Genomic DNA, 20,199 nt, shown 5'->3' on the forward strand with positions numbered 1-20,199 from the left:
ATGCCCTTACTCAAGGCCCTCTATCTGACATACACTTGGGCAGAGCGGTACTTTCAACGGCGTTCCTGCCAGATCCGAAGTCCCTACCTCCTTAAGATACACGGCTTTTAAGTCACCTACAGTGGAGCACCCACACGGACATCTCTCGAAGAAGAAGAGGAGGTTACTCACCCTGTGCAGTAACTGACGTTCTTCGAGATGAGTGTCCCTGTGGGTGCTCCACTACCCACCCTCCTCCCCTCTACTTCGGAGTTGGGGGGCCTCCGTGGTAGAGAAGGAACTGAGGAGACCGGCCATGCATGCGTACTATTAACCTAGAGTCACAGCGGGGGGCAGCTTCTGAGCATGCGTGGCCGCTATGAGTACTGCTGCAAAAATCTCCGGGCGAAGGCGCAGGGACGCACCAGCACCTACAGTGGAGCACCCACAGGGACACTCATCTCGAAGAACGTCAGTTACTGCACAGGGTGAGTAACCTCCTCTTCACCCATGCCCACATGTTTGTTGACATTCTCAAAGAATTCTAGTAGATTGGTGAGGCATGATTTTCTCTTACAAAAGCCATGTTGACTCTTCCCCAACAAATCGTGTTCATCTATGTGTTCAAAATTCTGTTCTTCACTAGAGTTTCAATTAATTTGCCTGGTACTGAAGTTAGGCTTACCGGCCTGTAATTGCCAGGATTACTTCTGGAGCCTTTTTTTTTAAATCGGTGTCACATTAACTACCCTCCAGTCATCTGGTAGAGAAACTGATTTAAATGATCAGCTACATACCACAGTTAGTAGTTCTGCAATTCCATATTTGAGTTCCTTAGAACTCTTGGATGAATACCATCTGGTCCTGGTGACTTATTACTGTTTAATTTACCAGTTTTCCAAAACCTCTTCTATTGACAAATCTGGGACAGTTCCTCAGATTTGGCTCAGGTGTGGGAATCTCCCTCACACCCTTTTCAGTCAAGACCAATGCAAAGAATTCATTTAGCTTATCCACAATGGCCTTGTCGTCCTTGAGTGCTCCTTTAGTACCTCAATCATCCAGTGGCCCCACTGATTATTTGGCAGGCTTCCTGCTTCTGATGTACTTAAAAAAATGTTTGCTGTTAGTTTTTGAGTCTTTTGCTAGTTGCTCTTCAAAATCTTTTTTGGCTTGGCTAATTATACTTTTACATTCTAGAGAGTTCTTGGGCTACAGCATTAATTCACAAATAGAGTGCTTTAAGATCCTTGTGTTTTTACCTGAATGAGTTGACTTAATCTACAGGGCTTTTACATGTGATGATGGTGGTGGTTTATGTATACAGCACCTAACAATTTGCTAGGGTCCTCGCATTTGCAAAGTCAAGTTAGATATCTGCCCTGAATAGCTTGTATTGTAAGAATCTACTAGACAGACCCTTCTTTCCAAACAGGGTCCCATTAAACACAAAAGGATTCTTTGCAGAAGTAAGGGTCTGTATTTGTGGATCACAGTGCTGGATTAGTCATAAGCAGGAACCCCCTACCCGCCCACAATAAAAAGGTAGACCGGAAATGTGGAAGGCATGCAAACATAAAAGCAAAGTGATTGAGAGGATGTTTGCCATACATTTTCATGAATCTGTATATTCACTTTGCCAGATAAATTAGGATAACGCATTAAAAACTATTAAATAAATGCATTCCAGAGGCAGTGCATGGTTATCACAATATTTGATAATTAAGCCTTTTACTTCCTCTGATTGACAGAAAAATATGTACTCAGGATTCCATTAATCTAACAAAGTTTTATATTGAACTTTAGTTTAGAATTGGGGGTTTTTTTGGTTGCTTTGATTGGAATAATGTGGTGAAAATGCCTTTGTACTGGCTTGTGAATTATATTTATAAGCAATTTCATGTTTAGAATCTTAGAAAAACTTTTGGTATTTCTTCAGTCTTGCTTATATTAATGATGTCTGACAGGCTTGAATGAAACTGAATCCACGCTGGAGAGTAGGGACCCTCTCTCTGTTGGACACATGAACAAGGCTCAGTTTGATACAGGTAAGCTTATGAACTTTTGAACAATTGTGTTTGTTTTCTTATTATTGTGCATAGCCTACCTTTGTAATAATACAGGATAGTGATTCATTATCAAATCACTGGCTTGTCCCCAAATAAAATGCGATGTAAGTTTCTAGTCTCTCAGTTTATAGGATCTTTTGGCTTGTGTATTTGTTTTCTGGATCTCCGAGTTCTGCCATTAGTCCACATAAAGAATCTGATCCTGGGAGCGACTGAGCACCGTAAATTCCCAGGTAACACTTACTTTTAAGGTGGTTGGTTGAATTTGTCACCTTAGTTAGTTTGTAATGAATTATTTTTTCTGTAGGAGTGTATGCATTTGTGTACATGATCTCTCTCCCTCTCATTCTGATTTTAACTCTGGCTGTGTATATATTGCACTTCACAAACAATATTTTGATTCAGAAGTGATATGTAAGACTGTGTGTGTGTGTGTGTGTTCCTAAACCTTCTAAAACTTCAAAAATATTATTGGATAACAGCTTAAAAGTATATATTTTTCTGTTATGCAGAGACAGTAAAAGGCTATATTATACATGGCCATTTGTATCACCATTTTAATCCAGTCATGGAAACCAGAAAAATAAGTTCTAAAATAAAGATCAACATACAACTTTGTTAAATTGACAGAAATATCAGCTGTCTTCAACTTCTTCTCTGCCTAGCTGCTATTAGATAGGTAATTTCCTGTAGGCATCACAGTAGAAGAGGTTTTTGAGGGGGAATCAGGAGGAGGAGAGTGTATAAGTCAGTTCATGGATGCCATTCCATACATACATAGGGAAGATGTGGAAGAAAGAACAAAGCGGATTGTTGGAGATGCAGACAAATAGAGACCAAGGCTGGCATTGTTGGTAGAACTGAGGGCAGGGGAGCAACACAAGTAGAGAGGAGAGGAGACAAGCAGGGAATGGGAGAGATTCAGAGGGCCCTGAAGGTGATGACACAAACCTTGAACTTGGTGTGGTGGAAATGGGGGTGCCAGTGGAAAGATTAAAACAAGGGCTGACCTGGCCAGAACGATGGGAAAGGAAGATGATCCTAGCAGCTGGTAAGATCTTAAACTTCTTAGACTTGCTTACACCAGCTTTGCTGATGTATAAGGAAGTGCAAGTTGGTGTCACTAAGGCTATGTCTATGCTGCAAGTTACGGGTATGATTCCCAGCTCATGGAGACCAGGTCTAGGCTATAAACTTACATCGGTATGACTGTACTTTCATTTATACTTCCCTATAGTCCCTCAGTGTGTAAGTTACACTAACTTCAACACCGTTAAGCATTAGCAGAGCAGGTATAAGTAGGCTTATGGGAGTTGGCCTGAGTATAGGTTGCTTATGGAGGTCTGATTTCAACCACTTTAAACTTCACCTCTGAATTTAGCCCAGTGTATCTAATAATACTGCTCATTAATCCCTGTCCATATACTTCAATGTATTTTCTTAGCAATTGGATACCCCCGTTTAGCAAAATCGTCTACAGCATTGTCTTATGAATTGTTTCTGAAGCCAGTGGAGTTGCTCCTCATTTCCACCTGTGTAAATCAGAGCAGAATTTGGTCTCTTAAGAAAATCTTTCTGAAGCTTAATTTTTGTCCCGTGGTAAAAACAGCATAGAATGTGGTGGTAGGCTTGCTTAATACAGACTTCTCTGAGCTCTGGAATTACTAAGGGGGTTGCTTAAAAGAGTTGAGATATTAGCAGTATGTACCCATTGTGTTCTAGTTTTTTTCTGAACCAGAAAATGCATTTCTATTGCAGTGTGGATATAGTTTCAGTTGAGATAAAACAAACTTCTGCTGGGTCTTTTTGACATTAAGCTGTTGCTGAAGACGTTAAAGCAAAAGTAAATGTACTAATCATTGGTAACAAAGCAGCCTAATCCATGCTGACCTACAATTTGTTTAGTATCCTTTGGAGCAACAGAGAGATTAAAGTGTATATAAAAAAGAGATAAACAGTGGGTCAGAGATTAGAAGTGAAAAAGGAAAAGGCTGGCTTCCCCTGGACCACACACTGATAGTAGACCTTCCTTCAGTGATTGTTAGAAAATGTTTCATGTTTCTTTTCCCCCCAAAAAACCTTAGAAAACAGAAGGTTTGATTGGCACTTGTCATGGCTGATAGAGAGAGGAAGATGCTTTGGTAAAAAGGAGAGGGAGGCAGCCGTGTCAAAAGCAGCAGCAGTCAAAGGACGATTCCGCCTTTCTGTGGTTTTGTCTTTCTCAAAATTATTCAAATCTGGGTGGCATCTGAGGATAACTGGCATTTTGACACAGCTTAAAGGATTGTCTCACTAACGCTATTGAACTGAGGCTGCCATCCTTTTTAAAAAATGTATAAAGAGAGATCTTCCATAATCTGATATGTATACAAATGAAAGGCAGCTTGATACCAGAGGTCTTTCAATATTTTTTTTTGCGGGGGGGGGGGGATTTTATCCATTTCTTGACTGATTATCATTTTCATCTGTGTACGAGAATGATACTTATTGGTTTAAAAAGGTTTTATTTTATTTTCTTTCGAATATCCATAGTTGCTTGAATTGCATCTGGTGGTTACAAATTCAAATCAAGTCAGTTGGATTAGAATCAACAAATGTAGGGAATTTCCTGTCAAGGAGGTTCCTTGCCAACTAGGAATCTCCTCTATTGATGGCCTTCCTGCTAATGGATTTTTCTTTTACTGGCAGTTTTCTCTCTCTCTCTCTCTCTCTCCCCAGAAAGGCATCATGGCTCTCTTCAGCCCATTGTCACAACCGCACTGGCTGGCATAAATGGACTCCATAGCGTTACTAACTCTGTCATTCTGAGCTGCCATTATACTTGTTGGTCTCCTCTTCATTTAACTTTGCTCCAGCTGGGGCCAAACCCACCTCACCATATTCACATGTGTAGCACCATTGAAATAAAGGGAACTACTTATATGAGTAATGTTAGCAGGATATAATCTCCACTGGTGTTCTATATATTACCTATTGAGTTCACCCAAATGGATCCCAGATTTCTCCCCTCAGTAACAGGTCCAGCAGGAAAAATATCTTGTCTTCCCTACTTCTTGCACTGATGTGTTTATTTTATACTGTTAGTAGAACAAACTAAACATGGGCCTCTCCATCCCCACTGTTACTTTATAGTTTATTACTGGCAGCAAGTATAATAAAGAAATATAAATATTTCAAAGCACAGGGGGAAAAATCACTCAGGCCAGCATCTTGGGTCAAAGTCCTTACTTGTGGGTTGTCTGGCTGATCTCTGAGCTCCCTTCTCCCTACCCAGTAAAGGTCAGCCGGTTATATGGTTCCTAATTGGCATATTAACAATACCTAATTGCCAAATAACCTACTTGTTTAACCCTCGCTGGTTCTGGATAAAATCCTGAAATAGAGGAAGAGATAGTTGGGTTTCTTCTCAGCATCCATTTGGGGGAGGGGGCATGATAGGTCCAGAAGAATGATTCCCCAGAGCCTCTGTGGGCCAGTACACCCTGTCACACGTCACTATTCAAGTCCTGTGGCTGGTCTCTCTCTTCTGTTTAGCTCATTGAACTCTGTGTTGAGCTGAGCTATATTAACAAAGAAAATGGATATGTCTTCAGTGGAAAAAACCTGAATACCAGAAGAATACGGGAGAATGCCAGTATGGCTGTGTCCTCAAAAGTAGAACCTCTAAAATTGTCACAGGGATTTGGCATATTCTGTTGCCATATTGAGGGGTTGGAGTTGTGATTCTCAGTATCTGCAGCTGATAATGTTTCTAGCTATTGTGTCATTTAAGATAACATTAATAATGAGATGTGTCAGTCCAACAGCATGGGCAAAAATAGTTCTTCTTTGAGTGATTGCTCATGTCAATTCCAAGTAGGTGTGCATGCGCTGTGTGCATGGCAGCCTGAAAAGTTCTCCAGCAATATCTGTCAGGTCGGCCTGGGTCCCCTCCCCGGGGTCATGCCTTCATGACACTGAATATAGAGCCCTGCCTACCTGCCATCCCCTCAGTTCCTTCTAACTGCCAGTGACGGTTAGCCGGAATGTCTTTAGCTCTTGCCTCAGCAAGCGTCTTTTTGCAGTGTCCACTTGTAGCTAGCCTCAGTACATCAGCCGGTTCAGGACAATTTGGACAGGGTTGTCACTCTGCCTCATAAGGTCCTCGACTCCCTCCTGTGGTGGCTCGTCCTGCAGGTGGTGTGTGCGTGACTTCCCTTCACCACATCTCAGCTATCCCTTTCGCTGGTGATGGACGCATCAGCCTTGAGGTGGGGTGCACATCTGGGAATCCTTAGGACGTAAGATCTCTGGTGTCAGGCGGAGCTTGTTCTCCACATCAATGTCAGAGAGCTGAGAGCGGTCCACCTAGCATGTCAGACCTTCTGTGTCCACCTGGCAGGAAATGTGTATTGGTTATGATGGACAACACCACAGCGATATTTTATATAAACGAACAGGGGGTTCACTCTCCTCTCCCCTTTGCAAGGAAGCCCTAATGCTGTGGGACTTTTGTGTAGCTCATTTGATACACCTGGAAGCATCATACCTCCCCAGAGTACAGAACGAGTTGGCGGACTATCTCAGCAGGTCATTCCAAGGCCACAAGCGGTCCCTGCTCCCGGACGTCGCAAACTTCATCTTCCAACAGTGGGGCTTTCCCCAGATAGACCTGTTCGCCATGCAATGCAACAGGAAGTTGCCAGCAGTTTTGCTCCTTCCTTAATCACAGCCTGGGCTCTATTGTGGATGTGCTCCTCCTTCCTTGGGGGGCCACCTCTTCTATGCGTTTCCTCCCATCCCTCTCGTTCACAGAGCGCTCCTCAAAGTTCGGAGGGACAAGGCCTCGGTGATATCAATAGCTCCAGCCTGGCCCCGTCAACACTGGTACACATCTCTCCTCAAAATGTCTGATGAAGCCCCAATCACCTTGCCGCTCTTCACAGACTTGATAACACAGGATCACGGCCATCCCCAGCACCTGAACGTCGAGTTGCTGCACCTCATGGCATGGAAGCTGCATGGCTGAACCTGACGGAGTTCGCTTGTTCTCACCCAGTCAGGCAAGTTCTCCTGGGCAGTAGGAAACCCTCCACCAGGGCTCCCTAACTGGCCAAATGAAAGAGATTTTCAATCTGGTCGGTGCAGCACCGTCCATCTCTGACACTCATGTCCATACCCCTTATACTGGCCTACCTTCTCCATCTCGAGCAGCAGGGGCTGTCCATGTCATCAATATAGGTTCACTTGGCCACCATTTCTGCCTTCCATCCAGGCGCAGAGGGCTGGTTGGTCTTTGCTTATCCTATGGTCAGCCATTTCCTGAAAGGTCTTGATGGACTATATCCACACGTCCGACAGCTGGTCCTAGCCTGGGACCTCAATCTGGTCCTTTCCAGACTAATGGGGCCACCTTTCCTTCCTAAGGTTGTTTCCCAGTTTCACGTCAGCCAAGACATCTTTCTCCTGGTTTTCTATCCTAAGCCGCACTCAAGCAACAGGGAGCAAAAACTTCACTCATTGGTCATTTGCCGGGCATTAGCCTTCTACATCAAGTGAACCAAACTGTTCCAGAAATCCATTCAGCTCTTTGTTGCAGTAGCGGACAGAATGAAAGGGCTTCCAGTCTCCTACCAAAGGATTTAGTCATAGATCACGTTTTGCATCTGGGAATGTTACAACCTGGCGAAGGTACCAGCCCTTTCGCTTACAGCACACTCCACCAGGGCGCAGCTTCATGAGTAGTGTTCCTGGCACATGTTCTGACCCAAGAAGTATGCAGAGCAGCAACGTGGTCCTCCATTCATACTTCCATATCACATTATACAATTACCCAGCAGGCCAGAGATGATGCAGCCTTTGGTAGAGTGGTGATCCAGTCAGCAAACATTTAAGCCCCGGCCCCACCTCTAAAACTTAGGCTTGGGTATCACCTAATTGGAATTGACATGAGCAATCACTCGAAGAAGAAAAAACGGTTACTAACCTTCTCGTAACTGTTGTTCTTCGAGATGTGTTGCTCATGTCCATTCCAATACCTGCTGTCTTACCCCTCTGTCAGAATAGCCGGCAAGAAGGAACTGAGGGGGTGGTGGGTCAGAAGGGCCTATATTGAGCGCCATGAAGGTGTGACCCCAGGGGGCACCCAGGCTGACCCGACGGATACTGCTAGGGAAAAATTTTTCCGGCTGCCATGCATGCATCACTCGCACACCTAATTGGAATGGACATGAGCAACACATCTCGAAGAACAACAGTTATGAGAAAGTTAGTAATTGTTTTATTCACAGGGTTTTCAAGAAAAGAGGTGAAGTGAGATCATTCCCAGAATCTAGAATGTAAGGTGGGCATGATAGATATGTTTATAAATTAGAAGAAATAATTTACTTTCGGTCTCTTAAGATGATGATGATGTTTTTTATGAAAGTGGAGCAGGAATGGTTAGGCACGCATCAACTGTTACTGGTATTTGGTAAACCAGATTTTGAAGTTTTACCCATTTTAGACACTTACACTCAGAGTATCAGTAAGGGTAAACTGGACTGGGAGCAGAACAAAATGTGTAGCTATTGATGCCTGTATTAACAATTATTCTTGAGACTTGGTGACTCATATGTAATGCTGTGTAGGTGATGTAAAATAAAAATTCTTGTGTCAACTTGTATAATGCTTCACAATAGCATGCACCCATAGGATCTGATTTTCTCCCAAAGAACTTTGCACTTCTATAATATGTACTATCTGAGGATATCAAAGTGCTTTACAAACCTTAACTACCGAAGCCTCACATTAATTTGTGAAGTAGGTATTCTCCCACTCCAAGTCACAGAAAGGTTGCAATTTCCCCAAGTTCACCCAGCAAATAGATGGCAGAGCTGGGAATACAACCCAGGTTGTCTGACTTGAAATCTTGTGCTTTGAATCTTTTAGGTCACATTCCCTCTCAAAAGTGTGCTGGGAAATGGCCAAAGGAGATATACCTGGTCCCTCATCTCTTTTCCTATTCAGAACAATTCTTAATGCTATTATCTTCGTGTGTGTTAAATATCTTCCAGTACTGAAAGAACCAGATGAAGAGTCAAATAAGGATATGGATGGCTGTTGCATTGGAGATAAGAGACCTGGAGAGTCCAAAACACCCAGTCATGCAAATAGAGGAAGACCTTCCAAACTGGACCACACCATTCTGCTGGGAATGGACCAACAACGAAAAGCTGAGGGAAGACAAGCTCAAGCCTTATACATTTACTCAAAACTCCAGGAGACTCAAATTCCTGCATTCCGAGCACCTGAGACTAGGACTATCTTCAACTTTGAAGATTGTGAGTTCTTACGTTTGAGTTTGTTTGAAGTTGTTTACTCAGTAAAAATACAGAGGTCAAAAGGGGGAGAGAATAGTAGCCTTCCATAATTCTTGCTTATAAAGCACATTGTAAACCCAGTGCCACCCACACTTTTCATTGTGTTGCTATAGGTCAGGCATTACCACTACTATAAAATAACTCTTACTCCCGCTGTTATTCAGATAGACAAGAATGCACTTTTAACATTTCTTTCCTCCTGTAAAGAGGTATGTCTTGTTCCTAGCAGCAGAAACTCAAAGGGCCATATTTTCAAAACTACCTGCCTGAATTACACTTGTAAAATTTCTGTATTTGTCCATAGTGCACACACAGACACCACATTTGTACATGTAAAACAAATTGTCATCATATCTGCCTATTTGTGCATGTGCAATTACTCAGATATGGGCTTTGTACATATAATGGGTACATGCACAAATTTTGCATATGAAATGTAGACAGCCATGTTAAAAAACCTTGGTCCAGAGAGCTTGTTCAACATGCATTACTTCAGCTGATTGTAACTGAATGTTCGTGCCACCATGTGATTGGCAAATAAAGCACATAGAGGTCTGCTTGGGCGCAAGTAATAGGCCACAGCTTTATAAAATCAGGTAACAGTTAACCAAAATGGTGGCCTGACTAAAAATTCTAAGCCCAGTGTGACAAAGCTTTCTCTCCGCCTCGGTGGGTCCCGTGCTTCCATTTAGCGGTGGGCTGGGGTACTCCTCTTTTCCCTCAGAATTTTCCCCAAGCCTCTGGGTTTACTGTCCACATCCTGTTGGAGCAGGGTTCCTCCAATCCTCCCTGATGGGGGGATAGGGAGGGGAGCCTCTCAGTCTCTGGTAGCCCCTCCAGGCATGGTGGCAACAGACCAGACACCCAGTTCAGTCTCTTCCCTCTGGCAGAGTCTCTTCTCTTAGACCTCCGGGGCCCGGAAGGGCCGTCCACCCTGTTGGGCAGGGATTCTCCTGCGTGGCTTCCCTCCTAATGCGCAGCACAGCTCTCCAGTAGCTCGCCTTCCTCCCTCAGATCCTATCACATGCTCCTATCTGACTGAAGGGGAGGCTTTTAACAGGTTCTGGCAGGCCCTTGATTGGCCCCAGGTGTCCTAATTAACCTAGAGTAACCCCTGTTCAGCTACCAAGGGGAAAAGGTCCTGCTTATCCTGGGGCTGATATACCTGTCTCCCTAGTCCCATGGCCCGCCGGGGATATTAGTTGGTGGCTCCTCCACAGAGCCGTGAGCATGGGCGTTTACTTGGCATGGTTCACCCCCCTCCCTGACGCCTGGCCCTTTTGCGATGCGAGGGAGACCCTGGCGCACGTATACCTGGAATGCACCAGGTTGCAGTCCCTGTTCTGGCTCCTTCTGACCATCCTTTTACGTTTCTGGCTGCACTTTTCCCCTCACCTTTTCCTATACGCACACCCTATCCGTGGCCCCACAAAGTCTCGGGACCTCCTTGTCAATCTCCTCCTAGCGCTGGACAAAGTAGCCATCTATAAGACCAGGGAGAGGAGGTTGGCTGAGGGAGTTTCCTGCGACTGTGGGGCCTATTTCCAATCCTGCCTTCGCTCACATATCCAGGCAGTTCCTCTGAGCAGCGTCCGCTGGCTCCCTTGACACCTTTGAGGAGCAGTGGGTGCTGTCCGGGGTTCTCTGCTTGGTGTCCCCTTCAGGTTCCCTTTGTTTGACCCTTTGACCTTCGCACCTGCCCCTGCTACATTTTTGGTTGTCCCCCATAATTATTTTAGTTCCTGGACTTTGTGGATCCTCCCCAAAGGCTGGGGAAGGATCTTTTAGCACTTCCTGGAACCCAATATGAGCACTCTCCTGTAGCCGTCTGGCCTGACTCCCCCACACTAGCCATTATCTACGTAATCACTGGGGTCATTGGCCCTAAGGTCACCATCATAGGCTCCGCATTTCCAGGGGAACTCAGTCTGCAAACTGAGCATCCGTGTATCTCGATTCTTTTTACAGAGCCCTCACTATAGTATCTGAGCCATGAGCTGTATCAGACCACACGCACTGGCCCGCTTTCCCTGTTCATTTGGACTGGTCCAAGAATTCTGTAAAGCATCCAGCATAGCACAGATAATAATAACAAAGCTCTTAGAAATGACTGCAATGCTCGGCAGTCACCTTTTATGATTTGAATAAAGTGCTTAGGTTTGTGCTCTCCAGACATAGCAGTGGCCAGCTGGAAGTACATGGCTTTGGATGCTCCCGATATAGAATGTACCAGTGACCTAGAGACGATACTTCTGCCTCTGCTATCCTTGATTCACCCACTAGAATATCCAGCTCCACAACATGAGAGTCAGCACAAATGCCAGGTCCTCAGCCAGCAGCGCTCTTCGTTTTGCTGCCAGTTCCTGAAAAGAGGCTGAAATGTGCTGGCAAGTTTCTGAGTCACAACCCTCAGTGAAAAGAAAGTTGTCCAAACAATGTATAATGGACTTAATCCCCACTTCCCTAATAATTGCCCTTTCAGGATAACAACAAAATTTCCAAAAGCAGCACAGGATACTACACAACTCCTGGGAATGGACTGACAAGGTTAAAATAGCCATCAGCCCTAGCAAGTAAAAGTCTCTTGAGAGCTCAAAGAGGAGGAACAAAAAAACTCCTTTATGTTCATTCGTTAATGCCCTGACCCACCCACACACCTAGAACCTGGCTACAGCCAAATTGAAAGAAGTGTTCTTAACCAAACAGTCCCCTGGAGCAATGTCATCAGTAGCCAGACTCTGGCTCTGGGTACGACAGATGGTAGGTAACGCAGAGCTCACCTTTGGGCTGTTTTGGCACCATGCACAGAGATAGTATCTTCTGGGTCAGGTTGGATACTAAAAGTAATTTAAATGGAGCCGCAGCCGTGCCCAGTTGTGCACCCTGTTCAAACCTATGGAGCTTCGCCTGTGGCGCAGGGGCAAAGTCAGGATTAATGCCATTGAATATGCCCAGTTTTATAGCTGTTCCCTTTAACTTATTACATTATAATAGCCCAGGGAAAAATGCTGAGATCTGTTCTTAGGCTTGATCTACACTTAAACATTAGATTGACTTAGCTACATTGCTTAGGGCTGTGAAGAATTTTGCACCCTGAGCACCGTAGGTAGGTCGACCTAACCCCCGTGTAGACATGGCTAAGTTGACAGAAGGATCCTTCCAGCGACTTAGCTGGAGAGGTGGATTAATTACATGGATGGAAAAACCCCTTTGATCAATGTAGGACGTGTCTATGCTACAGCACTGCAGCAGTACAGTGTCAGGGATGGGGTGTGGGTGGCCTGGCCTACGGGTTAGTGTCAGGTGTGGGCTGAGAGTCCTGGGCCCAGGAGCCATTGACCAGGAATTAGGCTGGGTTGGGATACCAGGAGATCAGAATCGAGACACAAATCAGAGGGCGGGAATCAAGAGTCAGTTACAAGGAATCAGGCCGAGTCAGGCTCCCAGGAGGTCAGGCTCAGAAGGCATGTACAGGTAAATACCAGACAGGCAGGGTGGAGCCCAGCTGTATGGACAACTTCCCATTTCCTCCTCTGGCTTGAATAGAGGTGTGGCTCAATTAGGAGCCTTGGAGCTCTCCCAATGAGAGCATAACGGCAGGGCTCATGCCCCTGCTGGGCTTTATGGACCCCAGTCCCAGCTGCTGGGTGGAGGATTGGAGTGTGATGACTGCCAGGACTCATGTGGACCCAGCTTCAAGACCCGCAGAGCCTGACTCACAGCTGCTGTGGGGTAGAACATACTCTTAGTCTTTACTCAGTGGCTGCTCAGACAAACTACCATTATCCCCTTCAAGGTTTTGAATCCATAGGAAGTCAGTGGGCTCCACAACTTATAGGATGTATGTACTAAAATAAGTTTCTTGTTTTATTGACTGCTATACAGAGCTACATTTTTTTCCTGGTAAATGTGTATATTCTGCTAATGCTGTGATATGCTCCCCTTGTTGGGTAAAGAATCCGCCTCCATGAAATAATTGTTGACACCTCTCACAGCACAAGTAGCATCCCTGCAGCCCCTTTCACTATTTGTGCCTGCAGTCTGGAAGCTTCATGCTGGAAATGCCAACAAAGCAAATGATATGCTATTATACAACCACACTATGATCATTTCTGTAGAAAATGTGCCTTTAATAAGCGCATTGTAAGAAGTTCCCTTCTCTTTTGTGTGTAGTATAATGAACCTTTAGACAGAATTTTAAAGAAAACCTAACAGTCACTAAGCTCCTATTTCTATGTTTATTTATCCAGCAATTTGCATTAAGCGACAAGTGTAATTAGACTTTTCTAGATAAATGCTAAGCAAACTGGGAGTAGTTTAAAAACATAAAGGGGCACCTTGCAGGGATGACGGTGGTTTGGTATATATATATTTTTTACTTTATTCAGAAAAGATGTTTCCAGAAGCTTCATGCTCCTGTATTTATGCAGGGATTGGCATGTCAAGACCAAGGTCCTGCTAAGTGTCTTCTGCTTGCGGTTGAATGCCCTCAGCTCCCACCGAGGTCACTAGGGCTTGCATAGACTGGACTAGATTTAAAGGTTTCTTGCTAGATAGCTTAATCTATTTCTAAAACTCAAGTCAAGACAAAGCCATTGTACTTTAACTTATGTTAAAGCCCCTGAGAGGGGGCAGGTATGACCTGACCTGCTAAAATTGAGCTAAAGGTGTTAAACAGTGTCTCACATAGTTATTCAGTGGGGTTTTCAGCTGAGTTAAGCAACATTGATTGAAAGAAAAACATCTTTTTTCCCTAGTCTACACAAGATGCTCAGCTGCTCACAGGAAGCACTAAACACCTTTCAGCTGTGGAATTCCAGGCCTGGGAATCTTCATCTCAGAACCTTTCATTTGAAATTCAGAGCCAAAAGATAATACAAGGTTTTGTTCCTGCTTAAATTTCTTATAAACTGTTTTGAACCATACATTGTTTAACTCTGTGAAAATGGTAACCAAGGGCAGGCCTATTTCCCAGGGCCTAGACCAGTGGTGGGCAACTTGTAGTCCGCGGGCTGCACGTGGCCTGTCAGGGTAAGCCGCTGGCAGGCTGCCAGATGGTTTGTTTACATTTGCGTGGTTGTCTGCAGCTCCCAGTGGCCACGGTTCACTGTTCCCAGCCAATGGGAACTGCGGGAAGCGGCGCAGGCCTAGCCGCTGCTTCTCGCAGCTCTCATTGGCTGGGAACAGCAAACTGCGGCCACTGGGAGCTGCGGGCAGCCATACAAATGTAAATAAATGGTCTGGCAGCCCGCCAGCAGATTACCCTGATGGGCCGCAGGTTGCCCACCACTGGCCTGGACTCTAGACTGTCCCCCCTTTCGGAAAAGCCCATAGAAGAGAGTACTATGGCAGGAAACCTTTGAGATTCTTCTCCCTGAGTATGCTTTGAACTTTTCTGTCAGTGGGAAGCAGGTTTGTCTTCCCCGCAACTCTAGCAGGAGAAGTAGGAGTCCAGCTCCTAAAAACTGTGGTTCCCCTGGGAACTGCTTATATCCCCTGGAGAGACAATGCCACCTCCGCAGAGGCCTTCTGTCTCTATACCTTACAGAGGGGTTCTAAGAACAGTTGCAGGCTGCGAATTCACTAGCAGTGCAGTTCCAATCCAGGAATCCAGGGAGGTAGTAGGGAGTCTCAAAGCAGCTGTCTTCCCTCATCTGTGGGTTGCATCGGTTTAAACATTGAATGATAATCCTCATTACAGAGAGTATCGGGGTACCCTCTGGTTAAGTTTTATCTACACTTATTGTTTGATGCAATCTGTTTTAGAGTGATGTGCACCAATGGTAGGTTAGAAGAAAATTACTTTCTGGGTGATGGAAAGGTGAATTGCATATACAGAAATAGCCACACTCTTTCTGTGTTAGAATAAGGAGGAGAAAGTTTGTTCACACGTCAGGCCTTTTTTCACACTTCTGTAGCTAACAGTTGGATGTTGCATATTTTTGGAACAAATAACATTCAGCAAACACCATCTGCTTTTGATAAAGTGAGCAATGGGGGCTAAGACCAGCCATAAGAATGTGCATCAAAATGTTTTTCTTTTTGTTTTGTTTAAAAAAAAAAAAGAACAAGCCACATAAAATTAAAAGAAATGGCAAGTTTTCTCTTGGAAAATAAGAGACCTAAAAAGAGGAACTCTTGAAATGTCAAACATAAAATTGTGGACCCCAAAATAAAATGAAAAATGAGGCAGACTCTTTCTGTAGTGAGTAGATCTTTTATAGGGCAGAATTCAGACATTTAGTATCTATTTATTTATTTATTCCCATCACAAGGTATCTAGGACATTGCACATGAGTTACAACAATAACTGCAGTGTGGGACACCCCTTACTTCTGCATGGTTAGCTGCGGGTAACCTTAGACAGAGAGTAAATCCCAGTCTGGGCTGAACTGAAGACAGTACGGTTTGGGGCAGCACATTCACAGATGTCAACTCAGATGTTGTCACTTATCCAGCCTCCCCTTTTCTCTCTGGGAGGGAGGGTGTATTTCAGTGTGATGGTGTTTCTCATCCCAACCCCAGCTCTAGAGACTGGATGGTGCTGCCTCAGTCCCCATAAACTGACCGGCTGGAGCAACTGTCTAATTAACCCTGAGAGACGGGGCTGGATGCATTTTAGGGTAGTATCCTGCTCTTTGGGTAGTTTATACTGCAGCTGGGAGTGTGCTTCCCAACACATGTAGACAGACATGCACTAGATCTGCTTGAGCTACTGCACTGAAAATAACAGGGGTTCCAGGAGGGTTTATACTCCAGCATCTAGCCTGAGCTGCCACCAATGCTACCCTGGCTACACTTTTGGCACATGAGCTAGAGCAGAGCTAGTGTGTGTCTGTTTACCCATGCTGGGAAGCACACTCCTAGCTGCATTGTAGATATACCCTTAGAGGTAGGGGGCTGGTGTCTCTCTCTATATATATCTAAGTTATGTGTAAAGCCCTCCTCTCTCTAGTACCTAGGTCTTTCAGTGCATGCCCTCAAGTAACAGGGGAACAGAGGCCTGGACAATGTGACTGAAAGGAGATGTCAAAAGTTGGAGTGAAACACCCAACAAAATCCTCCATTGTTTCCTACTTCCGCTGGCAAACTGCACACACCTCCAACCCCCAGAAGGAAAATCACAAAATACGACCACAAAATTTTAATCTTCTCCCTTCTCCTATTCTGTACCCTCTCCTAATAAGGAAGTTTTCTCCCCTGGTGAATGAGTGGAGTTGGGGCAGCAGGTCTGTGTGTCTCATTAGAAAGGATAAATTGTGTGTCATGGTAAATTATGCCTTGTTCGCCAACGTGGGTTTCTCTGATCTGGATTTCATTAGTTTCTCAATGGAGAGTCTCTTTCTGCCAGCTATTAGGCAGTGAGCAAGCTTGGAGTACCTTTGACTCCTCACTGATCATGAAAGCCCAGATAGCAGCAGTGGCCAGAAACATGTTCTTACTACTTAGGCTAGATGGGAGAGTGCCCTCTCATGTGTCAGATGCAGACCTGGCCACAGTAATCCATGGTTTAGTCCCATCCACATTTCACCTGGGACTGACAGTGAAGGCTACACAGAAATGACAGCAGGTCTGCTTGCTAAGAGGGGCAAACCATCACAACCATGTTACCCCTACACTCTATAGAATCTGCTCATCCACTTCTAGGTCCATTTCATGGTACTGGTCATTATTTTTAGAAGTTGGACTGAAAGTGGAGCATCTCTCACTTATGATTCCCAGCCACAACAACTGCCCTGGATGTGAATTTCTAAGGGTGACAGAAGCGAGGTTCAGACTCTCCAGGCTGTTAGCAAGATATTCTTAGCAAATGGGATGCAGTCTGAGCTGAGAACAGACTGAGCCATATTCTTGTCACTCTTGTGATGCAAGACAGCACTTTTCCAGCAAGCATTCTCCTAATGAACTGGTTGCTGACATTGACCTCAAAGGTCAAAGTCCAGCTGAGTTTTAGCTTAAATCTAAGGGGTTAAAGTGCAGTGGAGAGATTTTACTGTTTCTTTAAATGTATGCGGGGATCATCCAGGTGATCAGGCATATGCCCCATGGAGGAAGAGCTTGAATGACTGAAGAGGTATTCAACAAAGTTCATAATTTTGCAGTGCCAGATTATGGGGAGCAAAGGTGTTATTACAAGTCTCTTTTAGAACAGCAACCAGGATTATTTTTAATAACATTTCCTCTTCTTTCTAAACAAACCAACAAGAAACCCTCAAAAGTCGTCCCTCCCTGAAATGTTTTATTGCCTTAGTCTCTAGTCATACTGATCAGAGAGTCAGATTTGTTACAAGAATCCCACCAATGTTTGAGGTGAAGTGGTGTCTTTGGCTTTGGTCAGTTTGTGAATATATATAACCAAACTAGCATTACAGGAGTTCCTAGCTTGATCTTTTGGCTAAGATGAAACGTAATGTTTGCTATCGGGTAAATATGATCATACTTAGCACTTATGTAGGACTTTTTACCTTTTCAGAGTGCTGTGCAAACCTTAGGGCCAGATTTTCAAAGGTACTGACCACCTACCACTGGGGTCAGATTTTCAAAGAACTCAACTCCCATTTAGTGAACTGGGCAGATTTTCAAACGTACTTGGCACCCAGCAGTTCCCAAGGGCTTTCACAACACAACCATGAGATGGGTGTCTAACAGGGATGGAAACTGAGATATTGTGTGACTTGCCCAAAGCCATGTAGCAAACCAGACCTCCCTGTCTAATAACTCAGTCCAGCAGCACCCAAGGCCTGTTTATCTCGATGATCAATTAAAAACAAATTATTACAGATTAAAAATTTATTTCTCTTTGTTGGGGAGAAATTGCTTTGTTTCTTTTTTTAAATGTGGCAGTTCTTCAGATTACCATTTCATGGTGCAAGAAAGCAACCTGTGTCCCTTTAGCGCAAGTGTGTGAGGCGGGGAAGGGTATTGGAATTGGGACGGGCGAAGGAGCCATCAAGCGCTTAGAATATAATCAGATAAAGCTAGCTGTTTGGTATTAGGGTGTTAGCTTTGTTCAAGCTGCTAGCATCTTCAATGGCCCAAAGCGCTCTCTTCAGTTGTCACCCCAGCGCACCTTTTGTGTGAATAATTTCCCATTGGTATTATCCAGAGCTTGGAGTCGATAGCGGACTAGCCTCTTTGCTTGTACCATTGTTTCCAGCAAGCTTGCTACATCTGCAATAAATCCAGGAGGATTTGCAAGTGGACTGAAGACGCACGAGTGATAGAATGAGCTGATAAGGCCTGGATTCTACAGAAACAAAAGGCTTTCCATTTTGTTCTGACAAGTCAGTCACTGCCTTTGAATTGATTTGATTTGATCAAGTTTTTGCCAGCTGGCTATGGTAGTTCAAGCAAGTGAAGAATTAAGCCCACAAGCTTTCTATCACCCTCTAATAAGCTTTTATATCACTGCCAAGGATGAAAATATCTGCCATGAGTTTGTTTGTTTGTTTGTTTTGCTAGAGCAAGATCTTTGAAGCACGCAGAGGCCTTGTCTAGTGATGCTTCTCAGATAAGAAGACTTTAGCTGAAAATTATTTAATGACTTATGACCTTTAATAGAACATCTTAAAAATTTGGAAGGAAGCAAGCTAACAGAGCCAGGTCTGCTTGGTGCTGGGGAGCTGTGATGTATTCTGAAAAACTAAGGCATTTGTAACATAGATCATAGTAATTTTCTGTAAATTCTTATTTTCATTTTTTGTTTATCCAGGAAAGCGTGAATCAGAAGCAGTGTCTGTTTTTCAGCTTTGTCTGGTTCACATATTGCATTAGGATACAGTGTCAGGAGATGTTTTGAGCGGCTAGCTAAATACTAGCAGCAGATAAAAGATTCAAGCTTATCTGACATTTGACAAAAATGAAGATTACACGTGGTATGGTGGAAGTGAGGTATGTAAGAACAGTTTAGATGGATGGATTAGAGAGTCAGCCTAGTAAAGGCAAAGATCTAGTGAAAAGTTGTCCTGTTTCATTTTAAACAGTGTTCCTTGTGATTCCATGTATATTACACTGGAGTACAGAGAGTCTCTTTCTGGGAGTTCTGAATCTGATTCACAATGGTGGTGTTGAGTCACATCTAGTCTCAATATACAGTTTCAGTATTTTTGTGGGAAGACACTCGGCTAGGAAGCATTGTCTAGAGATGTGTTGAAGTCTTTTTTACTGTGTTACTTGTGGCAGGGTAAATATAAAATGATAGTCTGGTGAAACACAACAGAAGGGCATTACATCCGCTCCAAACTAAAATAGAAAGTTGTCCATTTATAATTAACTTTCAGACTAGTATTGGCAGATTTTCTGGGCATGTCAGACAATTAAATGTTTATGGGGGACAGTATTTGTCAGGATGGACGTGATTTTTCAGAAGCGAAACCTTGGGTCCCCCTACATTTTTGCATATGAATAATTTGCATGCCTACATTTATGCATGCAATTATCAAAATTACACATGCAAATCGGGTATTTACACATTCAGATAGGCATCTAATCAGCTATGCTAAAGAGCAATTTGCACATGCAAGATGCTTGGTTCTTGAGAGCAGTTGTGTTAATTGCACAAGCAAATATAGACCTGCCAGTATTGTGTACTGTTGCTTCAAAATTATTGATGTGAACCTTAGCATCTGGGTCCCCAACCCTCTTTTTGAATGCCCAGATGCAGGCACGAGGTAGTTTCTACTCTAGCTAGAGTGTGTGTATCTGCTCTTTAGCTGCCTATGAATGGTCCACCAGGTTTAGTATTTACCTGAGTCCATGATTATCCCTTCTCTTGTATTTTCCTTCCTCTCTGTCTCATAAACAACTAGGAT

General features: G+C 44.0%; 1 protein-coding gene across 2 annotated transcripts in view; it reads left to right on the top strand.

Annotated features, from left to right (window-relative positions):
• LOC128839879 (uncharacterized) overlaps window positions 1-20,199 on the top strand; it is a 225,220-nt gene that overhangs the window by 139,910 nt on the left and 65,111 nt on the right. The window contains exons 10-11 of one of the 2 annotated variants that reach the window (XM_054033239.1): window positions 1,947-2,027; window positions 9,083-9,349. In XM_054033239.1, coding sequence (XP_053889214.1) covers window positions 1,947-2,027; window positions 9,083-9,349 — 348 coding nt within the window. The remainder of the gene's footprint in view (window positions 1-1,946; window positions 2,028-9,082; window positions 9,350-20,199) is intronic. The other variant, XM_054033247.1, reaches the window with a different exon arrangement.

Source organism: Malaclemys terrapin, chromosome 1 (assembly GCF_027887155.1).
Source record: "Malaclemys terrapin pileata isolate rMalTer1 chromosome 1, rMalTer1.hap1, whole genome shotgun sequence".
NCBI lineage: Eukaryota > Metazoa > Chordata > Testudines > Emydidae > Malaclemys > Malaclemys terrapin.